General features: G+C 39.0%; 1 protein-coding gene across 13 annotated transcripts in view; it reads left to right on the forward strand.

Moving 5' to 3' along the window:
- Positions 1 to 11,381: 11,381 nt before the first annotated feature.
- LOC126299474 (protein PRRC2C-like) overlaps positions 11,382 to 23,739 on the forward strand; it is a 226,870-nt gene continuing 214,512 nt past the window's right edge. For 11 of the 13 annotated variants that reach the window (XM_049991399.1, XM_049991398.1, XM_049991402.1 and 8 more), the window contains exons 1-2: positions 11,407 to 11,534; positions 22,559 to 22,696. In XM_049991399.1, the coding sequence (XP_049847356.1) occupies positions 22,613 to 22,696 (84 nt within the window). In that variant the 5' untranslated portion in view covers positions 11,407 to 11,534; positions 22,559 to 22,612. Of the gene's footprint in view, positions 11,535 to 22,558; positions 22,697 to 23,739 lie in introns of all 13 variants that reach the window. The other 2 variants (XM_049991396.1, XM_049991404.1) reach the window with 1 other exon arrangement.

Raw genomic sequence — 23,739 nt, forward strand, 5'->3', positions numbered from 1 at the left:
TGAAGTTCGTGGATAACAGAGACCAAGGGTTGGCGGCAAAAAACACCGAGTGATAGCCTGACGGCCACTCATTGAACTTGTGCATGACAAAACTTGGATGAGGAAAGATCATGTAACAAAACAGAGGGCCAAGGATGGCCATCAGTTCTGCAGTAAACACTATACACGTGGCAGGCAAGAGATGGTGTTCTGTGCCAACAGTAGATGTTAAGTCATATCTCACATGATCGGTGGATTTAGAGTCATTGGTGTAAAAAACAATGGCGTCCTGGATCCCCTGTAAGAGAATTCCAAATAAACAATAGAACAGCATTGGAGTAATGGCGGCTTGCAGTCCACAGAAGAAATCGATCCGAATCTGTGTCTGAGGAACTAACCAAGATGGAAATCATGGCGGAGAGAAGTGAGGTAGAGACCAACTGGTAAATCCACCCAAGGGCAGACAGCGGGAGAGCGACGTAACAAAGCTGCAAAAAGAATAGAATAGGAGGGGTGAGCAGGGGAAGAGCGGATAGTGATGGCAGAGGAAACCAGTAGGTGGGAGTGCTGAACCAAAAGAGGAGGCTTTCCTGCATCAACTGGAAGGCTATGGACAGGTATAGTGCGAAAGGCACCAACAGCTAAATGGAGACCATTATAGTGAACTAGGTCCAAGAGGAGCGGTGTGGAATGGGCACCTGACCCATAAACTTGACAATCGTAGTTCAGATGAGAAAGAACAAATGCCCAATAATGGCAGAGAACAGCTGAACGATCTGTGCCCCAAGAGTGTGGGAAAGGAAGCAAAGAACGCTGAGTTTACAAAAACAGCCAACCTTCAAATGATGGCTAAGGGGCAACGAAGTAACCTTGTTGTCAAAAAGAATGACGCAAGAAACAGAACTGGGGTGCCATAGTCAGGTTTTGGGCATCGGGGTAGAACTCAGGGTGAGGACGGATCATAGTATGGCGATACAAATGCACCACCCTCGGCTTAAGGGGAGATAATTAAAAGTCATTTGAGTGTTTCCACGCGGAAGCACGCCGTATGTCACCCTGGAGCTGTCACTCTTCAGAGCCGACTGAATGGGAGCTACCAAAGTACAGAAATCATCCATATAGAAAGCAGGGTTGACCAGTGGTCTGGAAGGGGCCACAAGTGCATTACTAGTTATGAGAAAAAGAAGTACGCTTAATACACATCCCTGTGGAGCGCCATTCCCCTGAGTGTGTGGAGAGCTGAGAACAGTGCAAACTCAAACACTGAACGACCAGTGGGACAGGAACAGGCAAACAAAAATCGGGAGGGGTCCTTGAAGACCTCCCTCATGGACCACAAGCTGTGTCGTAGGCCGTACAAAGGTCGAAGGAAACTGTAACAAGATGAAGGCGCTGAGAAAAGGCCTGCCAAACTGAGATTTCCAATCAAAGCAGACGACTGATTGGAGACCGTCCATCCCAAAAGCTGAGCTGGTAAGGAGAAAAAGGAACCGAAATTTGAGGACACAAATGAGTTGATGGGCCACCATCCATTCTAGTAATTTGCATGGGACATGGGTCAGGCTGATCGGCTGGTAACTATCAAGGACAACGGACCCTTGCCGTATGTAAGGACAGGAACCACAATACTGTCTTTCCCTTCAAAGGGAAAATGCCTTACAGATAAATATGGTTATTCTCCTGGATTAGATATGTCATTGTGGACGATTGAGATGTTGAAGCAGTTGGTTAAGGAAGGAATCGGGGTCATTTTCCTGAATCGTGGGATGAAGAGAGGGCCAAAAAGAATTCTCATTCAATAAAAGCTTCATTGAAGAATTCCGCTAGACAAGGGACGAAACATAAATGGGAAGCTTCAGCCCATAGTTTCCAGAGGAGGAAGGCGGCTGGATAGGAGGCTGACGCCGACTCTGTTGCAAAATGGGCTGTGAGGTATTCAGCAAGAAGTGGCTGGATACGAGGCTGATAATGATGCCATCACAAAATGGGTCATCAGGTGTTCTGCGAGAACTGATGGATCTGTAAAAAAGCCATCAGGAAGGACAAGGGCCAGAATTGAGGACTGCCACTGACAACCTTGAGGGTTAGGAATGTAGCCCACACCTGTGATGAGGAACAGAAGAGTCTAGGGAGGAGAAAAAGTTCCGTTTTATTAAGTAATGGGCTTTGGCATGAAGGCATATAAAGTCAATAAAAATGGTGAAGGATGGGTGTTGCTTAAGAGGTTTCAAGTCGTGATGATGATAATGAATGGCAGTAGCAATGGTTGTGCTCCACCACAGAACTGGATGATGCCAAATGGGGCCCATTGAGCAGGGAATGGCAATGCTAGTGGTGAGAATTATCTTATCAGTTAGACCACATACGAGTTCATCAATGCAACCTGACAAAGAAGGTGTGAACATGATCTGGGAGGTGTAGATAGGCCAATCAGCACAATGGAAAGCCGAGTGGGGTAACCTGGCCATGAGATGGTGGGAAAGGAGCAAGAGAATCAACGAGAAGTGGTCACTATCACTGAGGTCATTGTGTGGCTTCCAATGTAAGGAAGGAAGAAGGAGCTGGGAAGTGAGCGAAAGATCAGTGGCAGAGAAAGTGCCATATGCGACACGGAAATGAGTAGAGGAACTGTCATTAACAATGCACAGGTCATGGTCTCCAAAAAATTGATCAGTGAACAGCCCCCAACTAGATGGAATAGCACTGCCCCAGAATGTGTGATGCGCATTAACATCCCCAAGGAGGGAAAAGGGAGGGAGGAGTTGCTGATGGAGGGCAGTTAGGGCAGCAAGTGTAAGTGACTTGTCAGTAGGGAGACAGAGATTGCAAACTGTGACAGCAGATTCCAAGTGGACCCAGACAGCAACTGCTTGCAATGTTGTACAATGAGGGATCCATGTACTAACAACACCCATAGACACCAAGATGCAAACGCCACCGGAAGCCCTCAAAGGCCGACCTGGTTCTGACAGAAAACACAGAATTCACAAAGGGTCGGTGAGTGAGCATCAGTAAAATAAGATTCCTAGAGAATGACACAAGCTGCTGAGTAGGGATTGCAGCTCCAGGAGGTGACAATAGTATCCATTACAGTTCCTTAAAATAGGTTTGGAGTGGTGATCCAAATGGGAGGCGAAAAGGCTAGAGCCAATCACACCACTGGTTCACTATGACCATCAGCCAATGAGATTAATAAGAGGTCAGACTCAGTTTGCGAGGGTGGAGGTGGCATCTCAAGGGGCACTGGGAAGGGGGGACCTTGTCCTGGGACTTATGTTCCTTCTTCTTCTCTTTCACAGGTCGAGGAGGGCAGGGCACAGAGGGAGAATAGGCTTCTGCAAGATCCAGAACTGTAAGCAAGTGTGGAAAGACATAACAGAAGCAAAGGCAGAAGTCACTGAGAAAGGCTGAAGACTGTCATATTTATGATGAGCCTTAATGTAAGATAAACGATTAAGGGACTTAAACTCCTGTATCTGAGTGTGGAGAGTGATGGTCGTGGCAGTTAACACACGCGGGAATCAGAACAAAGGGGGAGTAAGTGGCCACATTCACCGCATAAAGGGTCTGCAGTACAGTGGGAATACATGTGCCTGAAATGGAAGCACTTCATGGGTGGTGGGACGTATGGCTTCATGTCACATCAACAACATACAACCTTGACCTTCTCCAGGAGGGTATCTCCCTCAACACCGGTATTAGTGTGATTGTCCTTACAACCTTTCTGAACATGCCAAGCAAACTGAATGCTTCATCGTTCCAGATTGGCCCAGAGTTCCTCACCAGTTTGAAGGATGAGGTCCCTATGAAAAATGACTCCCTGAACCATATTCAAAGACTGGTAATGGACACCACAATGTCACCAAAATGGACACAAGCATGAGGGGCTGCAGATTGGGTGGTAGAATAAGTTCTGATCAGCAGTAAACCTACCTGCATCTTACTGAGACACTCCACATCACCAAACTTTCTTCACTGTTTTCCTCAAAAAAATAAGGGCTTGGTGGTGGGGTGCTGAACGTGTCCCCGCCCATCATAGCGCAGAGCAGGCAGTCGGAAAAATGTTTCGCCCCAAGCTGGCGAGCCTCGCCCTACTCCCAGGGTGTAACCAGGGTAGGAAAGACCATAGGGTCATAAGGAGCAGCATTAAATGAACCATTGCCAACCAAAGAAACAGCTATAGAAGAACGCCCTGTTTTTCAGAGCTTAATATTTTTCATGCGCATCCACCCATAAGGAGCCAAAAATAGGAGCAGAGAGAGAACCATTCCTCTCTGAAGAGGGGCTCCATGAAAGCGGCCAGAAGTGTGGAGCACAGCATACTTGCAAGCAGAGAGGCTGCCCTGGTACCGCCACTCTCACTAGGGGCTCTCCCCGTGGATGCCATAGCAAGGGCCGTCTGGCACAGCAGTCATTGCTGGGAGTTCCGATGCTCCGGAATGACAAGCAGCCACTCCTAGGCATACATGGGGAGGCAACAGGTCTTGTATGAGTGTGATCCCTGTATAGTCAGCGGGCTCAGCCATATGGATGCTTAACAGCTGTACCACACGGACTGGCTACATGTGCTGATGACCTTGGAGGGGTGGAGGAGGCCCATGGTGGAGAAGGATGATGGGAATGAAGGGGGAGAAGTATCCACACAGTAGACGCGAAAGTGAGAGTTCTTCCTCAAATGGCTCACACTATGACAGAAAATTTAGGAGGAGAAGTCAAACGCCAAAGGGGGAGCAAAAACGCCCAAAACTAATGGACTGGGTCCTCTAGTCCAACTGGGCCGATCATTAACTGGTAATGGTTATGTTCGGCTACCTGGAGACCATTTGCAGTAATTCATGGACTTCAGGTTCCTAAACAATGATGTAATTTTTATGCATGACAATACGCCATGTCATCAGGTCACAGTTGTTCCCGATTGGTCTGAAGAACATTCTGGACAATTCGAGCGAATGATTTGGCCACCCAGATCACCCGACACGAATGCCATCGATCTTTTGTGGGACATAATCGAGAGATCCGTTCGTGCACAAAATTCTGCACCAACAACGTTTTCGCTGTTATGGGTGGCTATGGAGGCAGCATGGTTCAGTATTTCTGCAGGGGACTTCCAACGGCTTGTTGAGTTCATGCCACATCCAGCTGCTGCATTACGCTTGGCCAAAAGACGTCCGACATGATATTGTAAGATGTTCCACGACTTTAACATCTCAGCGTTTCCTGAGAAGAGATTAGTTCCTACCTATAAATCAACGTGGATTTAGAAAGTATCGTTTCTCGTGCGAAACACGCTCGATATTCCGCAAACCACGGACGCACACCAACAGGAAAATTCCATACTACTAGATTTCCTGACACTTTTGATTGGTAAAAATCCAAGTTCTGATTCAGGTCACGCAATGTGGACAGTGCCATAAGGTTCCGTCCTGGGTCTGTTACTTTTCTTGATACGCTGTGTGTAAATGAGTTGCCACTGAACGTGATGGACGACTCAAAAAATTTCTCTTTGCAGATGACAAGTGCTATTGTGAAACACATTTAACTTGATATAAATGATGTCGCTAATAGGGTGGTTGGAAAACGTAATGCAAACTTTTTCTTAGACGGAAATCTTGCAAAAGCGTCATTTTATTGTCCTAAGGTAGTCCATTAATAGAGTCGACGATTTACCTTCTTTGAACTAAGGGTAGATGGAAAGCTTTCTTTGAAATATCGCGTTCAAGAAATTGCACAAAAACCGAATATTGCTATTTTCACCACAACATTGATCTCCGCTGCCTCTGGCACACAAACGGGAAGGCTTGTTTACTTTGCTTACTTTCATTCTATAATGTGTACGGTGTTGTGTTTCGGGGGAACTTATGCACTTACCAAGAATATCCTTAGTCCACAAAAGAGTGATTGAGGTCAGTGGTGTGGGCCGCTGTTCAGGTGTGTTGGTGCACTAACTCTACCACCCTGTATTATACACCATCATGGAATCTGTCGTGACAGACAACAGCAACGTTAATTCAGTGAACACTAGACGGAAAAATCTATTTTCAGTGGAATAATACTTCCTTCAGAATTGTACAGAAGGCTGTGCACTATTCAGCAATTTTGATTTTCAGTAGCTTTCCATCAGAACTGAAAAAAAGAGTGATAAACCCTAAATATTCAAATCCAGACTGAAAATTGTTTTGTAGCACGCAGCTGTTCTGTACAAGAGCTGCTGGCTGTAATTGAGAGCCGGCCGGTGTGGCCGAGTGGTTCTAGGCTCGCTAAGGTCGCAGGTTCGAATCCTGCCTCGGGCTTGGATGTGTGTGATGTCCTTAGGTTAGTTAGGTTTAAGTAGTGCTAAGTTATAGGGGACTGATGACCTGAGATGTTAAGTCCCATAGTGCTCAGAGCCATCTGAACCATTTGTAATTGAGAATTTTCCTCTGTAATGAGTTATTTACTCGTAGGCCTAGCCAGAATTATGTTAACCCTGCTGTTCTGTTCGGGTCTATATGACTCGAAATGGTTATAAATTTAGTTCCTTATTATTTAAATATCAAAATAACTTTTGGTCAGGTGACTACAGGGTTATAAACACAAAATCCAATAGGGGTAATGCAGGAGTAAGTTTAATAATAAATAGGAAAATAGGAATGCGGGTAAGCTACTACAAACAGCATAGTGAACGCATTGTTGTGGCCAAGATAGATACGAAGCCCACACCTACTACAGTAGTACAAGTTTATATGCCAACTAGCTCTGCAGATGATGAAGAAATTGAAGAAATGTACGATGAAATAAAAGAAATTATTCAGATAGTGAAGGGAGACGAAAATTTAATAGTAATGGGTGACTGGAATTCGAGTGTAGGAAAAGGGAGAGAAGGAAACATAGTAGGTGAGTATGGATTGGGGCTAAGAAATGAAAGAGGAAGCCGCCTAGTAGAATTTTGCACAGAGCACAACTTAGTCATAGCTAACACTTGGTTTAAGAATCATGAAAGAAGGTTGTATACGTGGAAGAACCCTGGAGATACTAAAAGGTATCAGATAGATTATATAATGGTAAGACAGAGATTTAGGAACCAGGTTTTAAGTTGTAAGACATTTCCAGGGGCAGATGTGGACTCTGACCACAATCTATTGGTTATGACCTGTAGATTAAAACTGAAGAAACTGCAAAAATGCGGGAAATTAAGGAGATGGGACCTGGATAAACTGAAAGAACCAGAGGTTGTACAGAGTTTCAGGGAGAGCATAAGGGAACAATTGACAGGAATAGGGGAAAGAAATACAGTAGAAGAAGAATGGGTAGCTGTGAGGGATGAAGTAGTGAAGGCAGCAGAGGATAAAGTAGGTACAAAGACGAGGGCGGCTAGAAATCCTTGGGTAACAGAAGAAATATTGAATTTAATTGATGAAAGGAGAAAATATAAAAATGCAGTAAATGAAGCAGGCAAAAAGGAATACAAACGTCTCAAAAATGAGATCGACAGGAAGTGCAAAATGGCTAAACAGGGATGGCTAGAGGACAAATGTAAGGATGTAGCAGCTTATCTCACTAGGGGTAAGATAGATACTGCCTACAGGAAAATTAAAGAGACCTTCGGAGAGAAGAGAACCACGTGTATGAATATCAAGAGCTCAGATGGAAACCCAGTTCTAAGCAAAGAAGGGAAAGCAGAAAGGTGGAAGGAGTATATAGAGGGTTTATACAAAGGCGATGTACTTGAGGACAATATTATGGAAATGGAAGAGGATGTAGATGAAGACGAAATGGGAGATACGATACTGCGTGAAGAGTTTGACAGAGCACTTAAAGACCTGAGTCGAAACAAGGCCCCCGGAGTAGGCAACATTCCATTAGAACTACTGACGGCCTTGGGAGAGCCAGTCATGACAAAACTCTACCAGCTGGTGAGCAAGATGTATGAGGCAGGCGAAATACCCTCACACTTCAAGAAGAATATAATAATTCCAACCCCAAAGAAAGCAGGTGCTGACAGATGTGAAAATTACCGAACTATCAGTTTAACAAGTCACAGCTGCAAAATACTAACGCGAATTCTTTACAGACGAATGGAAAAACTGGTAGATGCGGACCTCGGGGAGGATCAGTTTGGATTCCGTAGAAACACTGGAACACGTGAGGCAATACTGACCCTACGACGTATCTTAGAAGAAAGATTAAGGAAAGGCAAACCTACGTTTCTAGCATTTGTAGACTTAGAGAAAGCTTTTGACAATGTTGAATGGAATACTCTCTTTCAAATTCTGAAGGTGGCAGGGGTAAAACACAGGGAGCGAAAGGCTATTTACAATTTGTATAGAAGCCAGATGGCAGTCATAAGAGTCGAGGGGCATGAAAGGGAAGCAGTGGTTGGGAAAGGAGTGAGAGAGGGTTGTAGCCTCTCCCCGATGTTATTCAATCTGTATATTGAGCAAGCAGTAAAGGAAACAAAAGAAAAATTTGGAGTAGGTATTAAAATTCATGGAGACGAAGTAAAAACTTTGAGGTTCGCTGATGACATTGTAATTCTGTCAGAGACGGCAAAGGACTTGGAAGAGCAGTTGAACGGAATGGACAGTGTCTTGAAAGGAGGATATAAGATGAACATCAACAAAAGCAAAACGAGGATAATGGAATGTAGTCAAATTAAATCGGGTGATGCTGAGGGAATTAGATTAGGAAATGAGACACTTAAAGTAGTAAAGGAGTTTTGCTATTTAGGAAGTAAAATAACTGATGACGGTCGAAGTAGAGAGGATATAAAATGTAGACTGGCAATGGCAAGGAAAGCGTTTCTGAAGAAGAGAAATTTGTTAACATCGAATATAGATTTATGTATCAGGAAGTCGTTTCTGAAAGTATTTGTTTGGAGTGTAGCCATGTATGGAAGTGAAACATGGACGATAAATAGTTTGGACTAGAAGAGAATAGAAGCTTTCGAAATGTGGTGCTACAGAAGAATATTGAAGATAAGGTGGATAGATCACGTAACTAATGAGGAGGTATTGAATAGGATTGGGGAGAAGAGAAGTTTGTGGCACAACTTGACTAGAAGAAGGGATCGGTTGGTAGGACATGTTTTGAGGCATCAAGGGATCACAAATTTAGCATTGGAGGGCAGCGTGGAGGGTAAAAATCGTAGAGGGAGACCGAGAGATGAGTACACTAAGCAGATTCAGAAGGATGTAGGTTGCAGTAGGTACTGGGAGATGAAGCAGCTTGCACAGAATACAGTAGCATGGAGAGCTGCATCAAACCAGTCTCAGGACTGAAGACAACAACAACAGAGACATCAACTTTGGTGCAAATCAATCATTATGTTATGTCGCTAAGCCTAGATATTAGGACAAAGTCTTAATGGTATAGTCATACGGCTGATTATTTGTTGAGGACAACCGCATATTAAGTTGAAAGCGGTTATTTCTGGAACATGGCCCGTCTCCTTAGCTGAGTGGTTACGTGTTTGCCTACCATGCAGTGGGTCATGATTCAATTCCCGGTTGGGCTGGAGATTTCCTCTGCTCGTGGACTGCGTTTTGTGTTGTCATCATTATCATTTCATCATCACCATCAACACCGAGGCCGGCTGATATGACAGGAATGAAGTAAGATTTGCAACGCGGCTGTCGAACTTCTCCGGATGGAGAATCTGCACGCTGTGGCATTTCGTAGTCCCTTGACGCCACTTTTTGACACCTATAATTATATTTCTCCAGACGTATGTTGCAAGCAACGCGCAAATAGAAGTTAACGTTCCTCAGGGAGAACCCCATCAACTAACCATTTTACCGTCTCCACTACAACACGACGCCTTCTTACTTTTAACGCATTGCATTGGAGCATGGTACTTGCCAACTTAGAAAAAAAAAACTTAGTTGCTGACGCAGTCTCGGGTTCGAACCCTTGTGATCATACACGAATTTTTCTGTAGTAAAAATTTACTTATCGATTATGAGGCTAATTGAGTACATCAGTAGCGAAATTAACACTCATACGGTCGACGTGGCGTAATGTACAGGGTGTCCCAGGAGGAATGGGCAATTTTCAGAGATATGACAGGTTCAAATGGCTCTGAGCACTATGGGACTCAACATCGGAGGTCATCAGTCCCCTAGAACTTAGAACTACTTAAACCTAACTAACATAAGAACATCACACACATCTTGCCCGAGGCAAGATTCGAACCTGCGAACGTAGCAGTCGCGAGGTTGCGGACTGAAGCGCCTAGAACCGCTCGGCCACCGAGGCCGGCTGATATGACAGGAATGATTATTCGAAACAAAAGAAAAGGCATATCTTAAGAGCTATGAGAAATTTTAGGCAAAAGATAGATGTTTCGCAGTAGAGTGATGATGATATGCTCACAGCTCTTAAGGTATGCATTTTAGAGTCGAAGTTTACTGCACTTTTCTGGTTCGAATATTCGTTGTTGTCATATCCTCGAATATTGATCATTCCTTCTAGGTCACACTGCAGAATGGTTTGCACGAAAGTGGTGGGACAAGAGAGAATATTTAATTGAAACTACAGTGAATCACTCGAATAAACCAACTACTCTAGCAGGTACCTCATACTTTACTCCTGCTTTTACTTTTTAATAATTTTGTGGGCGGCTCACGTTCTTATGACATAACACATCTTACTGCAGAAGAGTCGGCAAGCCATTACGAATTCACGTCCGTATCAAAGAATTTTGGCACCAGATTACGTCACGCACTTTCTTAAAGTAGAAACATTGATCACTTAATTTCGACGATCAGGGAATCCGACGAGTGCACCAGAAGGTTATGGGAAATCCGTGTACGATAAATTATGCAACACGTAACTATCACAACAAAATCCAGCAAATTTATTCTACATAAGGCATTTATTGCTGATACAAAACACTGGCATTAGGCTGGCCTCCGTCAACAGTACCAGCCACTTGCTTACAGAATTGCAACGTTACAAACTCCACCTGCTATACCCATTCAGTTCTACCAACATCACGGAAACTAAAATAACGTAGTCCTCCCAGAGAGCTTCGTATTTTTAATTCAATCGATCGAAGATATGCTACTACATATCTCTAGGAAGAATGTACATCGCTTTATGATATAAAAAATAAATATATAGCCTTGGAAGGAAGGAAAGCAGAGAGAAAACTAAATATTACATTCTGAGATGTGGTAAACATAAGAAATACGACTTGAAACGTGAAACAGTGCAGATAAATATTAAGGGAGTGTTTTGCTGACACAAATTGCTACAATATGAGAAGAATCAAATAATACTCAGAACTTTAAAAAATAACACGAGTAAAATAACAGTGTTTTTATTGTACGTAAAACATTTTTCTGCAGTAGCAAGTCTCATTACTACCACTTCAGATGTTGGCACCTTGAGGGGAGGGACTTCGTTGTGTGGTTTGTCTGTACATTGATCTGTAGGACTATTGCTGAAACTGCTAACGCCATCTTGAAGAGAGTGTGCTGTGCCTCGGGACGTCATATTTTTATCTCCCGACATCAACATTGGCGTTGGATTGCATTCCATTTTTTCTGGTTTTATACCCATCTGGACGGACCAAGGTATCGTGCTCGAATTAATTAGTTAACAAAACGCGATTTCCTGAAAAAAAAAAACTATATTATAGGTCGGTAATGTTTATACTAGTTTATTAATAATTTTGCTCGCATTCATTGTTTCTGTCTAGCTATTGACGAGCCAGCAAGTTCTGAGAACTCATACCGACAACTGTGACGCATTATTAATAGTTTTTTTGGTGCTCAACCAGTGCCGTACTTAGTTAAAGGATTACTCGAATCATCTCATTCCTCTAAAGGGGAAAAATTGTCGGATAGAGCTGCTGCTTCACATTCTTTCGTACATGGAGAGATTAGTTAACGCTCATTGTGTAAATGAAACATGAGCTGTGGCTGGTTTTATTCGACAGCACCCATCGTTCAGTATGATTTTGACATGACAGACTTTTAATTACATCTTAATCACGAGTTATGTTGTGATACAAGTGTTATCCCTGACACCTGCTATGGATCTCCTGCACGATGATTGCAACTGTTTGTATAACAACAAACATTGACGGAGGTAGTGTAGTGCTACCGCCTGACGCATATAGCGGAGAAGCTAATTCCCGACCCATCATTCTCTGCAGTGTTTCTCTTGTCTTTCTTTCTATCTGCTGCTGCTAGAAATAGATTTCTGTGAAAGTCGAGATTTGTTAATGAAAATTCGATAGTTTGGAGAAAACGTATGCAATTTTACTCGAAACGAATACTGCAGCTTCTACAGTTTTGGCAAATCTTAATTCGTATATAAGTCGTACCTCTTCTATTGAGTCATGTCTTATTGTACGATAGTATCGTGAGAGTGTAGATTTGTTTATATTTACAATTTAGAGACTTCGACATTCCAACCTCGTCTTGGGAGATGCGCGGAAGGCCTTGTTGTCCCTGACGTTAGTCTGAAATCATGACAGACAATTTTACACCTTTGTTTATTTTCTAATGTTGCCGTTAGTTGAAGTTTTAACGGGTGCTATTTGACATTATTATGCACATTTGTCACGAAAAGTAGGTGGAAGTTGCGAGAGAGCATGTCTTAGGACACTGTAAAAACTACAAATTTTTGTTTGAAGACTTGTAGTTTGTCTTCAGTAAAAAAACATCTTCTGAGCTTGTGGAATGTGCAGAGCTAAATTCTTGGCTGAGAACAGTAGATGGTGTCTTTTATTTACCAGTAGTATAATAGTTAGTATTGTAGAATTAGAAGAAAAAGTAGTAAACAAGAAGCTGGAGGTTGTCCTAGTATTAACACGCAGGGTTTAGATATGAATATGGCAGGAGTATTAGGAAAGAGTAGCTCCCACACTGCTAATTAAGTTATTTAGTATAATAGTTTAGGGCAAGTATGCTGCTGAAATTCACATGGAAATAAATTATTATAGGGATGATTGTTTTGTTACTCTAATTCATGTTCAATCCAAAATAAACAATTTCTGGCAATAGAACCAACATAATAGGACTAAAGATAGTTGGAAAGTTATCTGTACAGCATTTTGGAACTTCTGCAGAAATTTAATGCTGTTGTATGCATTATAAGATTAATGCTCATTGAAAGTGAAATGTGAAAGTTTTTGTCCTTACTTTCACTCTTTGGCAAGTATAACATCATGCTATGACCCCATTCCCCCCACTGCCACCTACATTTCTGACGTTGATGTGTGATACATGTAGGTAATTTGCACCAAAGTACTTGTGGGTTGGCATTGTTTTATGATGAAAATTGTGTTAAACATGCCACAAACATAGACATCAGATTATGCTACAGATTAGGCTGTTACAAAAACCTTTATTCCATATTCATATTCGTTGACCTAACAACGCTCAACCGGATTGTCACCTCCCAAACTAGCCCTACACCTGGGTCTATCTTACTGATCAGTCTGTCATGAGAACTAAAATTTGTGTGTGTGGGTGGACTCATTATCACACTTGTGCCCTGGTTTCATTTCTGATAACATTATCCAGGATGATTATCTGCATTCACAATAAATTTCTCTTAGCTAAGCAAAGGGAAAACCTAATTAAGTTTGTTTTTTTGTGATTCACATGTTCCCATGGGAACAAAATTAACATGAGTGGAGGGGTGGCAGCTTGTCATTCTTCTGTTGGGCAAGTTGTAGTATTTTCTAAGAACTCTTGATAAGACCAAATAAAGAGACAAATTAGAATGATGGTTCGTAGGGGGAAAATTTTGTGCGTGTTAATACAGTAAATATCTCGGTGAGATGTGCTGTTCTCATTGTTGTTGAGCATACAGTAATAAAATAAAAATTCCTTGTATATTATATGAGTGAGTGCAAAATAAGATTTGCAGGTAGCAGTAGCAAGGGAAATGTATGTGACATGAAGGAACAAATACGGCTCTTGGTCTACAAAGAATTTCACCTCATCTGATATTTTATCCTAGTGGAAACATACATCAAGTGCTGCTGTTAATACAGAAATAAGAAAGTAGAAATATATAAAAATTTTGATGGTGTTACGTTATATGTTTACTGTTTTAAGTGCTTTATTTTTAAATTTTCTGGTAAGTTGAGTCATAAGGTCAAATTGGCTGAACAAGTCTGATTGTGGGCAAAAAGTTTTGTCAAGGAATAGCTCAAATTAGATGCTAGTTGATGCATTGCTGTAGTTAAAAGTATAAAAGCAGTTCAATTGAATATACTGATATCGGATAGTGGCTTATCTCGTAACACATTGTAGTGGCAGGTTACGTTATGAAAGTACAGCCAGCAAGAGAATAAAATATTTTTTGAGTAGGAGGGGTATATGTAGGTTATAGTGGCAGCCTGCTGTAGTGTGTAGACAGATGTTGAGGAGTTGGGGAAATCGTATCAAATACTGCAGTTGATCTGTAAAAGCTGTGGGCGATGTAATGATTATAAGAAGTTTCACATTTAAATGTTTGGGACATTTGCAAGTGGGTGTACATTTTTTAAAGCGTACCCTAGGCAAAATATTATTGCAGTTAAAAAAAAAAATCATTTGTTTCACAGCCTGATAAGATTTCTTGTATACACCAACAAAAGCTTTAGTTGTACTTACTTAGTTCAATCTTTTTATCATAAATGACTTTGATCTGTGAATACTGGGAGATAGATTTGTCTTCACTAAGCTATTTTAAGCAGAATCTTTTATTTAAGAGCATATTTTGGTGGTATAAACACAGTTACATGTTGTGATGGGTTCCTTGATAATATAGACCCTTCTTTGAGTGACAAGAAATTCCAGGAAATATTTCCACAAAAAGCCGTATTTATTCTGAGAAGGACACACACACACACACACACACACACACACACACACACACACACACACACACACACCTCTGGCAGGTCAGACGGAAGCAGTTGTGTGGGGTTGAGGTGTGTGTGTGTGTGTGTGTGTGTGTGTGTGTGTGTGTGTGTGTGTGTGTGTGAGTGAGAGAGAGAGAGAGAGATTGTTGACATTCCAACCTTAGCTTCCATTGCTTAAAATAGCAATAGGTGGTTGTTGTTGATGTTTTTGTTGTTGTTGTTGTTGTTGTTGTGATAGTCTCCACTCTGGGGAAGGGCTAATACAAACTTTTAACTGCAGTGAAGTAAAAGGAAAAGAATTGAGACTTTAACTTATATAAGCAAAAAAAAAAAAATCAATTTAATGCTTTAGCCAGTTTCAATTCAAGCTCCACTATGGATTTCTGTGGGCATGCCATCATCTTGAGGTGAAATTTGCTGTTTTATTTTGTGTTGTGCTTATGTGTCGTCATTTTTATTTTACAAAGTTTTGTAGCAATAAGCGTGTGTTTTTACACATTTCAAATTCACAAGTCTTAAAGTGCAAGGATGTTAGCTGTATCAGTGTTTCTGGGTATTAGTTATAAATTCCTTCAGTGCTATGCAATTCTTAGTTCTAAAATATGAAATTGTGATAAAATATAGGTGAAAAGGGTGAAGTAAGCTTACATATTTTTTTTATTTTATGATATCTCAAAAATATAATTGGTCAACTTTTAAAGAAATTAATTTCATTCTGATTTTTCATTTACTAGTTTTTATCCAATCTGCTTGTTATGTATGAAAATCCCAAGCACTATGTTCAGGTTCATTTTACAGCATTTCTTTAAAAATGTAGGTTAGGCCCATATTGCACTGTGAAAGTTGTTTGGTCAAAGATTTTGTCAAACTACTTTGATCAAAATACTTCGTTGCAGGAGCTACAACAGTATCATCAAATGTTTTGTCATTGTTGTTGAACAATTGATGCCGAATGCTCAGTCGTCTATGTAGCATCATTTAATGTAAAATGCTTAAAAAGAAACATAAAATGATTGTGTGTGAAACCAAGGATAGTGGGATGAGAAGCTCAAAATGTTAATCATGTTGCCTTTGTGAGCTACTCTGTAAGGACTTAAAAGGCAACAAAAATTATTTGAGAATAAGTGGACAAACATTTGAATTTGTTCTTATGATAGTAGTCCCTCATATTTGCAAAAAGATACCCATTTAAGAATGTGATTGCTGCTTAAGATAGTCACATAGTTATGTTAAGATTTTTACCAGTAGGGGAAACCTATGTGTACCTGCACTACAGTAATCTCATCCCACAAAGTATAGTTTCACATATTGTTCCAGAAACATGTGAAGTATTATAGAAATCACTCGAGGAGGAATTTATGAAGGTCAGGTTATGTAATTTGGAGTAACAAATAAATACAGGTATATTTATTTCACTTATGTACACTTTACTGTCAGTATTGTTTCCACATGTCAATAGACACCATAATCCATTTAATTTTTTCCTTAAATCATCCACAGCACAGCCATTTTGAATATAGCCGATAGCTGCAGCTATTTCTTTGACTCTGTAACTGCTTATTACATTTTTTATAATCGATGTGTTTGTTGTTCTGAAGAATTTCAAACATTGAAGTCATTGTACTGGTTACAACCAATTAAAGTGAGACATACAAATGTACAATATGATATATGTTGACCAAAGCTGGGCCCAGACTCTAGCTTTGTTCAAAGATATTTGAGCAAAGAAATCTTTCATAAAATATGCCCTAGTACACTTAGATTTGACCAAATGGCTGTGATCAAAGATTTTTGTCAAAGGCATTTGACAGTGTTATACGGGCCTTAGGTTTGCAAGGTGACATTGGGGTTGAGAGATGGTAAAGCCAATGAATTTGAAAGCAGAAAATCTGTTTGTGGCAACAAATTGACTGGTAGTGAAGCATAATGTTTATGTCCATGCCATATTGAAAAAATGCAAGGGGGCTCTAATAACTTTTAACCCTTCTTTAAAATGGATTGTGAAATAATGCCCAGTTTGATCTATGTATTGAATGAGTGATATATTTTTGGAAGATTCCTGGGTTTGGGTAGTTGTCAGGGTTGCTTTTACTATTGTACGTTAACTACAGCAAGGTGTAAGAGAGAGTGCAAAAACGTTCATGGATCCGAGCGAAAACACCCAGGATACCACATAGTATTCTGATCACTGACTGGGCAGTAATGGCTTTGACAGATTTCAGAGATTTGATTTGAGATTAATTGAAAAATTTTGAACTGACTTTTGTTATTGGTTTCTCCCTATTAAAATGTATGATTTCTCAGATGCAGTGGATATTTCAAAAGAGGAAGGGGATATTAAACTAGAATGTTTTTAGCAAAATTAGTCATGATATTAGGATATTTATTACATATTTAGAAAAAAAACTTAACTGTATTTTCGGTTATAAATTTTTGTCTTTGATAAATATTATGGAGCAAAAACTCCATCTGGGTTTTGCATGATGTCATGAGACCTTCGAACTTGAACTCTGAAACGTATATGAAGGAGGTTATGTAATTTTATATATGTGAAAACTTATGAGCGCTAATTAAAACTGAGTACTGTGCTTTAAAATACCTGCATCTTGTGTGAAACAGCTTCAGTGGTGGTCAACGGGGAAATTTCTTAAGACTGTTTGCTTATTGTTGTACACACATCATCTCAAACATGAGAAGGAAACACAGGAAATAAACAATCTATACAACAAAAAATATGTGTTTACAGAAGTTATGTTCCATAGATCCGAGACATTGGAGATACTAAATCGATGTTGAAGACTATAATTTTTTTAATACTATAAGAAATTATGGAAATTATCAACTTGACTTTTGAAGGAACATAATTTAAATTCCTAGTTTTCAAAACGTATGGTTTGCTGACTAATCACAAACAGATGCTTAATAAACTGATTTCTATGGACTGTACAAGAAACAGGGTCCCTAACAATGATGCAAGCACCTCTGTTCCATTTCCAGCCTAAAGACCATATAGTTTATATAATCAAGCCAACTGTAAGTCTTAGAAACTGTCCAATATACAGAGCAAATAAAACAGTTGTAAGAAACCCTAGAGAATGTTTGTATTCGAGAAAAACAGGTCTCTTAACATTAGTATTGAGTGTGCCAGAACTGTGACACTTGTACAGGTACCAACAACAGTACATCTTACAGACATATATAATGCACCCATCAATGCTATCGTAGATATAAAGTATAACCTCTACAAATATAAGAATTTCTGGTGTGGACATTACATAATTACTTAACTTAGTGTAATTAGTGCTTATTCAAATTATTTTAAAATTAACAGTGCAACATGTATACAGTCTAATGGTGTATCCACAAGTTGCAGGTTATCGAGCCTGTTAGCAAATGTTTTTCAAATAAACTAAAAAAATGTAATTGTTTTAACTGAATATCATCTAATTATAAAGATTATATACTGTATTACTACAGATATTATATACTACATTACTACAGATATGTAGATCATAGTGTGATGGTTGTACAGTGAACATAAGAACACACTAATATATGCAAGTTGTTCAGTTTGCAATGCTCAGAATGTTATACTTACAGCATAACATGAACAAAACAAGACTATAGACTTCCTTACCATCAAATTTAGCATTAGATACAATAGGAGAACAACTACCTCCACCACAACACACAGTTAAACTTAACACATAATACATACCACCACCATCATTCATTCAGGATTGCAGCTTTTAGATTTGTGATACAGAGTGGTCAGATAACAGTGAACTCCAGCAGATTTTATTATTATTAGTGTACAGACATAAACACTAGGAAATAATTTGCCTGAAGTAGGATACATCCCACACACCGTAGATTCTCTTTATCAAAATATTGTAAGTAAGAGCACAGCAGCTGTAACAAGATGAAATACCATTGTCCTAAGTTTGTTGACAATCTGTCATATAACAAAGCAAATATTTTCAAATAGTTCAATATAAATATGAGATCTTCTACTATGAGTAAATTATCGCTTATCACTTTGGGGGGGGGGGGGGGGAGGGGGGTGGCGTTCTGGAGTATGTTATGATCAACTGCCAAAACTGTGATCATTTCTACTTGAGCCAAGAGGACAGGAATTTTAGAATGTGGTTTAATAAACTTCTTGCAGCCTTTTGCCTACAAATACTGAACTAATCTGTAGTAGCTTCCCATTTGCTTGAAACTAAACATACTGTGGGGAATAATGTATATGATATGGAGATTCTACATATACAAGACCAAAGCCGAAAACAGGACATCAAAGAATATATAGAAATTTGCAGGCACAAAATTACTAAAGAAAATTGTACATAAAACATAAAGTATATTTCATGTTACCTTTTTCTTTTCCTTCAGAAATCAACCAGCAGCTCTACATTTCAGTTTTTTATACACAACCAGGCCTCGGAAAAATATTACTCGGATAAAGTGCAAACTCGGTAGTTCGGCAATGGTGAACGTAGATTTCAAAAGAATGTACTGTATGTATGTGCAAAGTTGCAATGTTAAAGGCGCTAGGAGAATTAATATCAGGTGTAATGTAATGTTATTTGGTTCTGAATATTTCTAATGTTTTCCATGTGTTTTTGATTAGTCGTGATGTTTGAAAATTGTAATTTAAATGCATATTTAAATTATTTTGGTTTCAGATCCACTTAAAGAATAAATTTGGGCTGTAGTTATCTGCATTGGGACCAATCAAATAGTAGGAAGTTATTAACTTTGATTTGTAGATTAAGTTAATTGATTATAATCCAATTATCACATAGTTAAGGAACTTCATGTTCATATAATATTGTTAAAGCACACTTATTTGTTGAGAATGTTCATAAACTGGATTGCCTGTAGTCTTATGTAAGGTTAATGAGTTTGCTGTTCATTGACATTTTTAAATTATTAATATTCTATTTTCTTCACTTAAAAATCTAACAGCTCTTTATCACACAACAAGCTGTAACCAACATATTAATTATACCATTCAATCCTGCCAATATCTTTGTGTGTTGTAGTGGAATAATGATTATAATAGAAATGAAGACCAGCAATTCAAAGAAACTGCGAACAGAGATTAAAGGTGCCACAGACAGTTGATACTTTCCTCTATGTAATTTAAGGTATGCAGGTACTGTGACATCCTACCAAATAGCAGAGGCGCTGAATCATTGAAAGACACACAAACTACCTTTACTTTTTAAATTACATTCCATTGTCATTGATATTTTTGTTGGTTATTGTTAGGATGGAGAAAGTGTTCAGTACCACTGGACAAGAAAATGTTTATGCAGTTACGTTAAAGAATGATATTGCCCCAGATCTTAATAGAAAAGCTTCTGTATCAAAATCTGGAAAAGTGTTATTTGCCATATATTTCAAATTGCCCAACCTATTATAGGCCACAGTACAGTGTTGACTGTAATTCACCTATATTGTGATTTTATCTCTGAAAAAAAAAAAAAAAAATTACTCAATTGACTTACTTCAGAACATGTAAATGCAGGAATAGTTATTATGCTAAATCACAGAATGATAAATTTCCTCAAACACGGTTAAGGAAAGTGTGATTTGCGTCTGGTCTGAATATTTGATATGTGAAGTATATTTTTTGTTAGCTCGTAAGCAGAGAGATAAGTATTTCTTGCTGAGAACTATCTTTATTGTAACATACCATAAAAAATCAGAATAATTTCACTTATGGGAAAGTTTAACCACTGGAAAGAGTAGTCACTTGCATATGATGATACATCGTATAGAACCAAAGTATAAAGCATTTTATAATGCTACGATATTGTAAGAATGGCAAGAAATTAGGCAAGGATGTAATGTTTTATTTCACTGAAAAGAATGAAGCATCAGGATAGATAAAACATTGTATGGCTGGCATTCTGGTGTAAGCCTTCCTACTGGACACTTCTTTCATAGCTTGTGTGCCAGTGTTACTGCTTATTTTTTGGAAAAGTTTCTCTTTTGGTCTCATAAGGTTGAGTTAACTCCCATCACATATCCTTTTACTGGAGAAATAATTGGGATCTCATTATTTTTAACTAGAAATACTAATCATTGCACCACTTCGTCTTTAGATGGTGTGCAGTGACCTGAAGTGCCTATGCACATCCTTACATGATTCATTAACTTCAGTTTTCACTATGGTTTCCACACAATGGTAGGGGTAGTCAAGAAGATTGTCACCTCATAAAAATGAAGCTATATAATTAAATCTGGGTTTGTTTTCTGGGTCATTCCCAAATGTTAAAAATTAACTAGGAAGATTTCCTCATGGCACACTTCATTTCTTCTGTACAGGAGTTCCTCATAGTAGTTTGAATTTTTGTCTGAGGTGTGTTGTTTGTGTACACTCTGACAAATTCCTTACATATTTGACTAATTTTTTAATTTTCTAATCAGAGTTCTGCAAACTATGTATTGACTCATTCTGTGAACAGGTATCTTTGGCTCATGTGGACCCACATAACCTGACAAATATGCAGATAAAATAAATAATTAATTTGTCAGTCCCAGAACAAATTGAAATCACCATGCCACACAGATAGTATGTTGCTGGAGGAGTCAAAACAAAATGGCATAGCCTGTTGATAATGTAGAGTATTGTGCAGTAATTTGTTTTTAGCACCAGTGGAAATGTTGCTGCTGTGTGAAGCCAATCCAATTGCCTAAAAAGGTAATCTGGATGGGCCTGAGACAGGATAATCTGTTTAGGACTGTTAAGCTCCTTTAGATGATTATTTTTGAATCTTGTCAGAATAAGGGATTTATCTTTACAGATACTATCTCACTTTTTTAAAACAATTGAAGCCTGTACTTTGTCATTGCACTTTCGTGACATGAAAACTGCTTTGGTAATTAGACTGAAAAAAAGAAATCGAATTGATGTTGCAATTCTGAACTTTTTGTTACCAGTGCACTAACTCAGTTTCATTTTCCCAAAGCTCTCTCCGGCATTTCATATCAGTCAGTCATCTATATTTTGTAGTTTGCCTTGTGTGCACCTACAAATGCTGTACACACAGTTCATTATGTAAATGTTTACTATGTGGCTGCTGCTTAGTGTCACTTGTATTTCGTATGCAGTAATATATCTGTATGTACCTAACTACAATGGTAAGAATTACATTATAGTGAAATCACATTTCATTGGTGTCAAAACAGAAATAGATGATACCCCTGAAATAAGAGTTCACTGTAACTTCATAAACAAGATTTTTATTACTGTTTTGGTCCCATCACTTAATTATTATGATCTTACACAGTTTATGAACAATAGTTTCATATAGCAGAAAAATAAGTATTTCAGTTAATTGGTACATTTTCAGTGAATATGGGATGTGTTATTGTGTTGTTGGGGGAGGGGGTGCCAGAAGACTTGGACACCATAGCAAATTGTTACCACCACCAAATTTTGGTTACGTTGAAATATAAAGAGTAGTCTGTGCATAATTAATTTATTTTTGAGGTGTGGTTCACAGTTGAATGTTAGATTTATGTTAAATGTTCAGTGTTCTTTGATTTATTTATTTACTTTTTTTTGTGTATTTCTTCTTGCTGAAAGTACCATAAGTGCAAGAACAGGTTTAACAATTTTCCCAGAGACATTGTAATCATCATTGATAAGTGTTGTGAGTGAGAATAGATGTAAAGGCGATTTACAGGGAAGTTGTCATTGTTCTCCTTAATTTTCAGAAATAAGGTTCGTTCCACGGGTCTGTTTTATCTAAATGGTTGCCTGGAGACAGAATGTCTACTTTGCCTGGGATTCCGTTGAAGGGGGAGAGAGGAAAGACAAAGTACCAGTTACGAGACATAAATAGTTTGTACAGGGTAAGTATGCAACTTAGTTTTTATGGATGTGAAGCTACGTGCGTCTCAATGCCACTAATAAAATATGGAATAAGGAATAATTTCACATTTGAAATTTATGGAAGGCTATGGATAATATATTAAAACACTGTGATTCATTTTCATGATAGTTGTGCATTCCTTTGGAATGTGGAATCATTTACTTAGCCTGAATCATTATTTTTAATTCGTCATTGTTCAGCATGTGACGAAGTACTTCGGTGTAGGAGACACTCTGGGCAAGCAGTGACTTTCACTTCATAGTGGTGGGAAGTAGTCACATTGTGTAAAAGTTATATTATTTTCTGTCCCTATGCAAGGGCTTTTATCTAAGATCAGAAGCAGTTTTCTAACTTTACTCCTCTCATTCTCAGTTCCTCAATTACTAAGGTCAAGGATTGTGTGTGATGAAAAATTTCATATTAATGACAGGAAGAGTGTTATATGTGGCAAATCATTATGTCATAGTTTGATGAAAATGAAATAGGTTTTGGGGACAACTGATTATCTCAGATTGAAAAAGTGAAATTTCTGAAGTGTATGCTACCCTGTTAGCTGCTGTAAACTTGTTTCAGAGGAGTTGAGTTTGGATTTTATGACTCATTGCAAGTAAGTTATTCTTACAATGCTCCGTGAGTCAATGAATCTGATTGTGAAATAGTGCGGTATAGTGAAAGAAAGTTGCAGTTTGCCAGGTTTCTATAATGGCCAGTGTCTACATTAGAGGCAGTCTCACGTGTGGAGCATGTATGTCTAATGTATTACAATCAGCCTCTTTGTTTAATATTTGAATGTAAAAGTAGGTAATCTGTAGACAGTGGTGAAAGAGATTTGAAATGTATGTTCATCAAGTTGACATACTACACTGGTAAACTACTGTCCAAAATGATTTTGAATGAGGAATATGTAAACAGAATTTTAATTAATTCATATAATTTGAGATGTAATAGTATTTTGTCGTACGTAAGTGACATTCTACAATCGGGCTCCCTACAAAGGTGAAGATTACCTTCTACCATGTTCCT

The sequence above is a fragment of the Schistocerca gregaria genome, chromosome X (assembly GCF_023897955.1).
Source record: "Schistocerca gregaria isolate iqSchGreg1 chromosome X, iqSchGreg1.2, whole genome shotgun sequence".
NCBI lineage: Eukaryota > Metazoa > Arthropoda > Insecta > Orthoptera > Acrididae > Schistocerca > Schistocerca gregaria.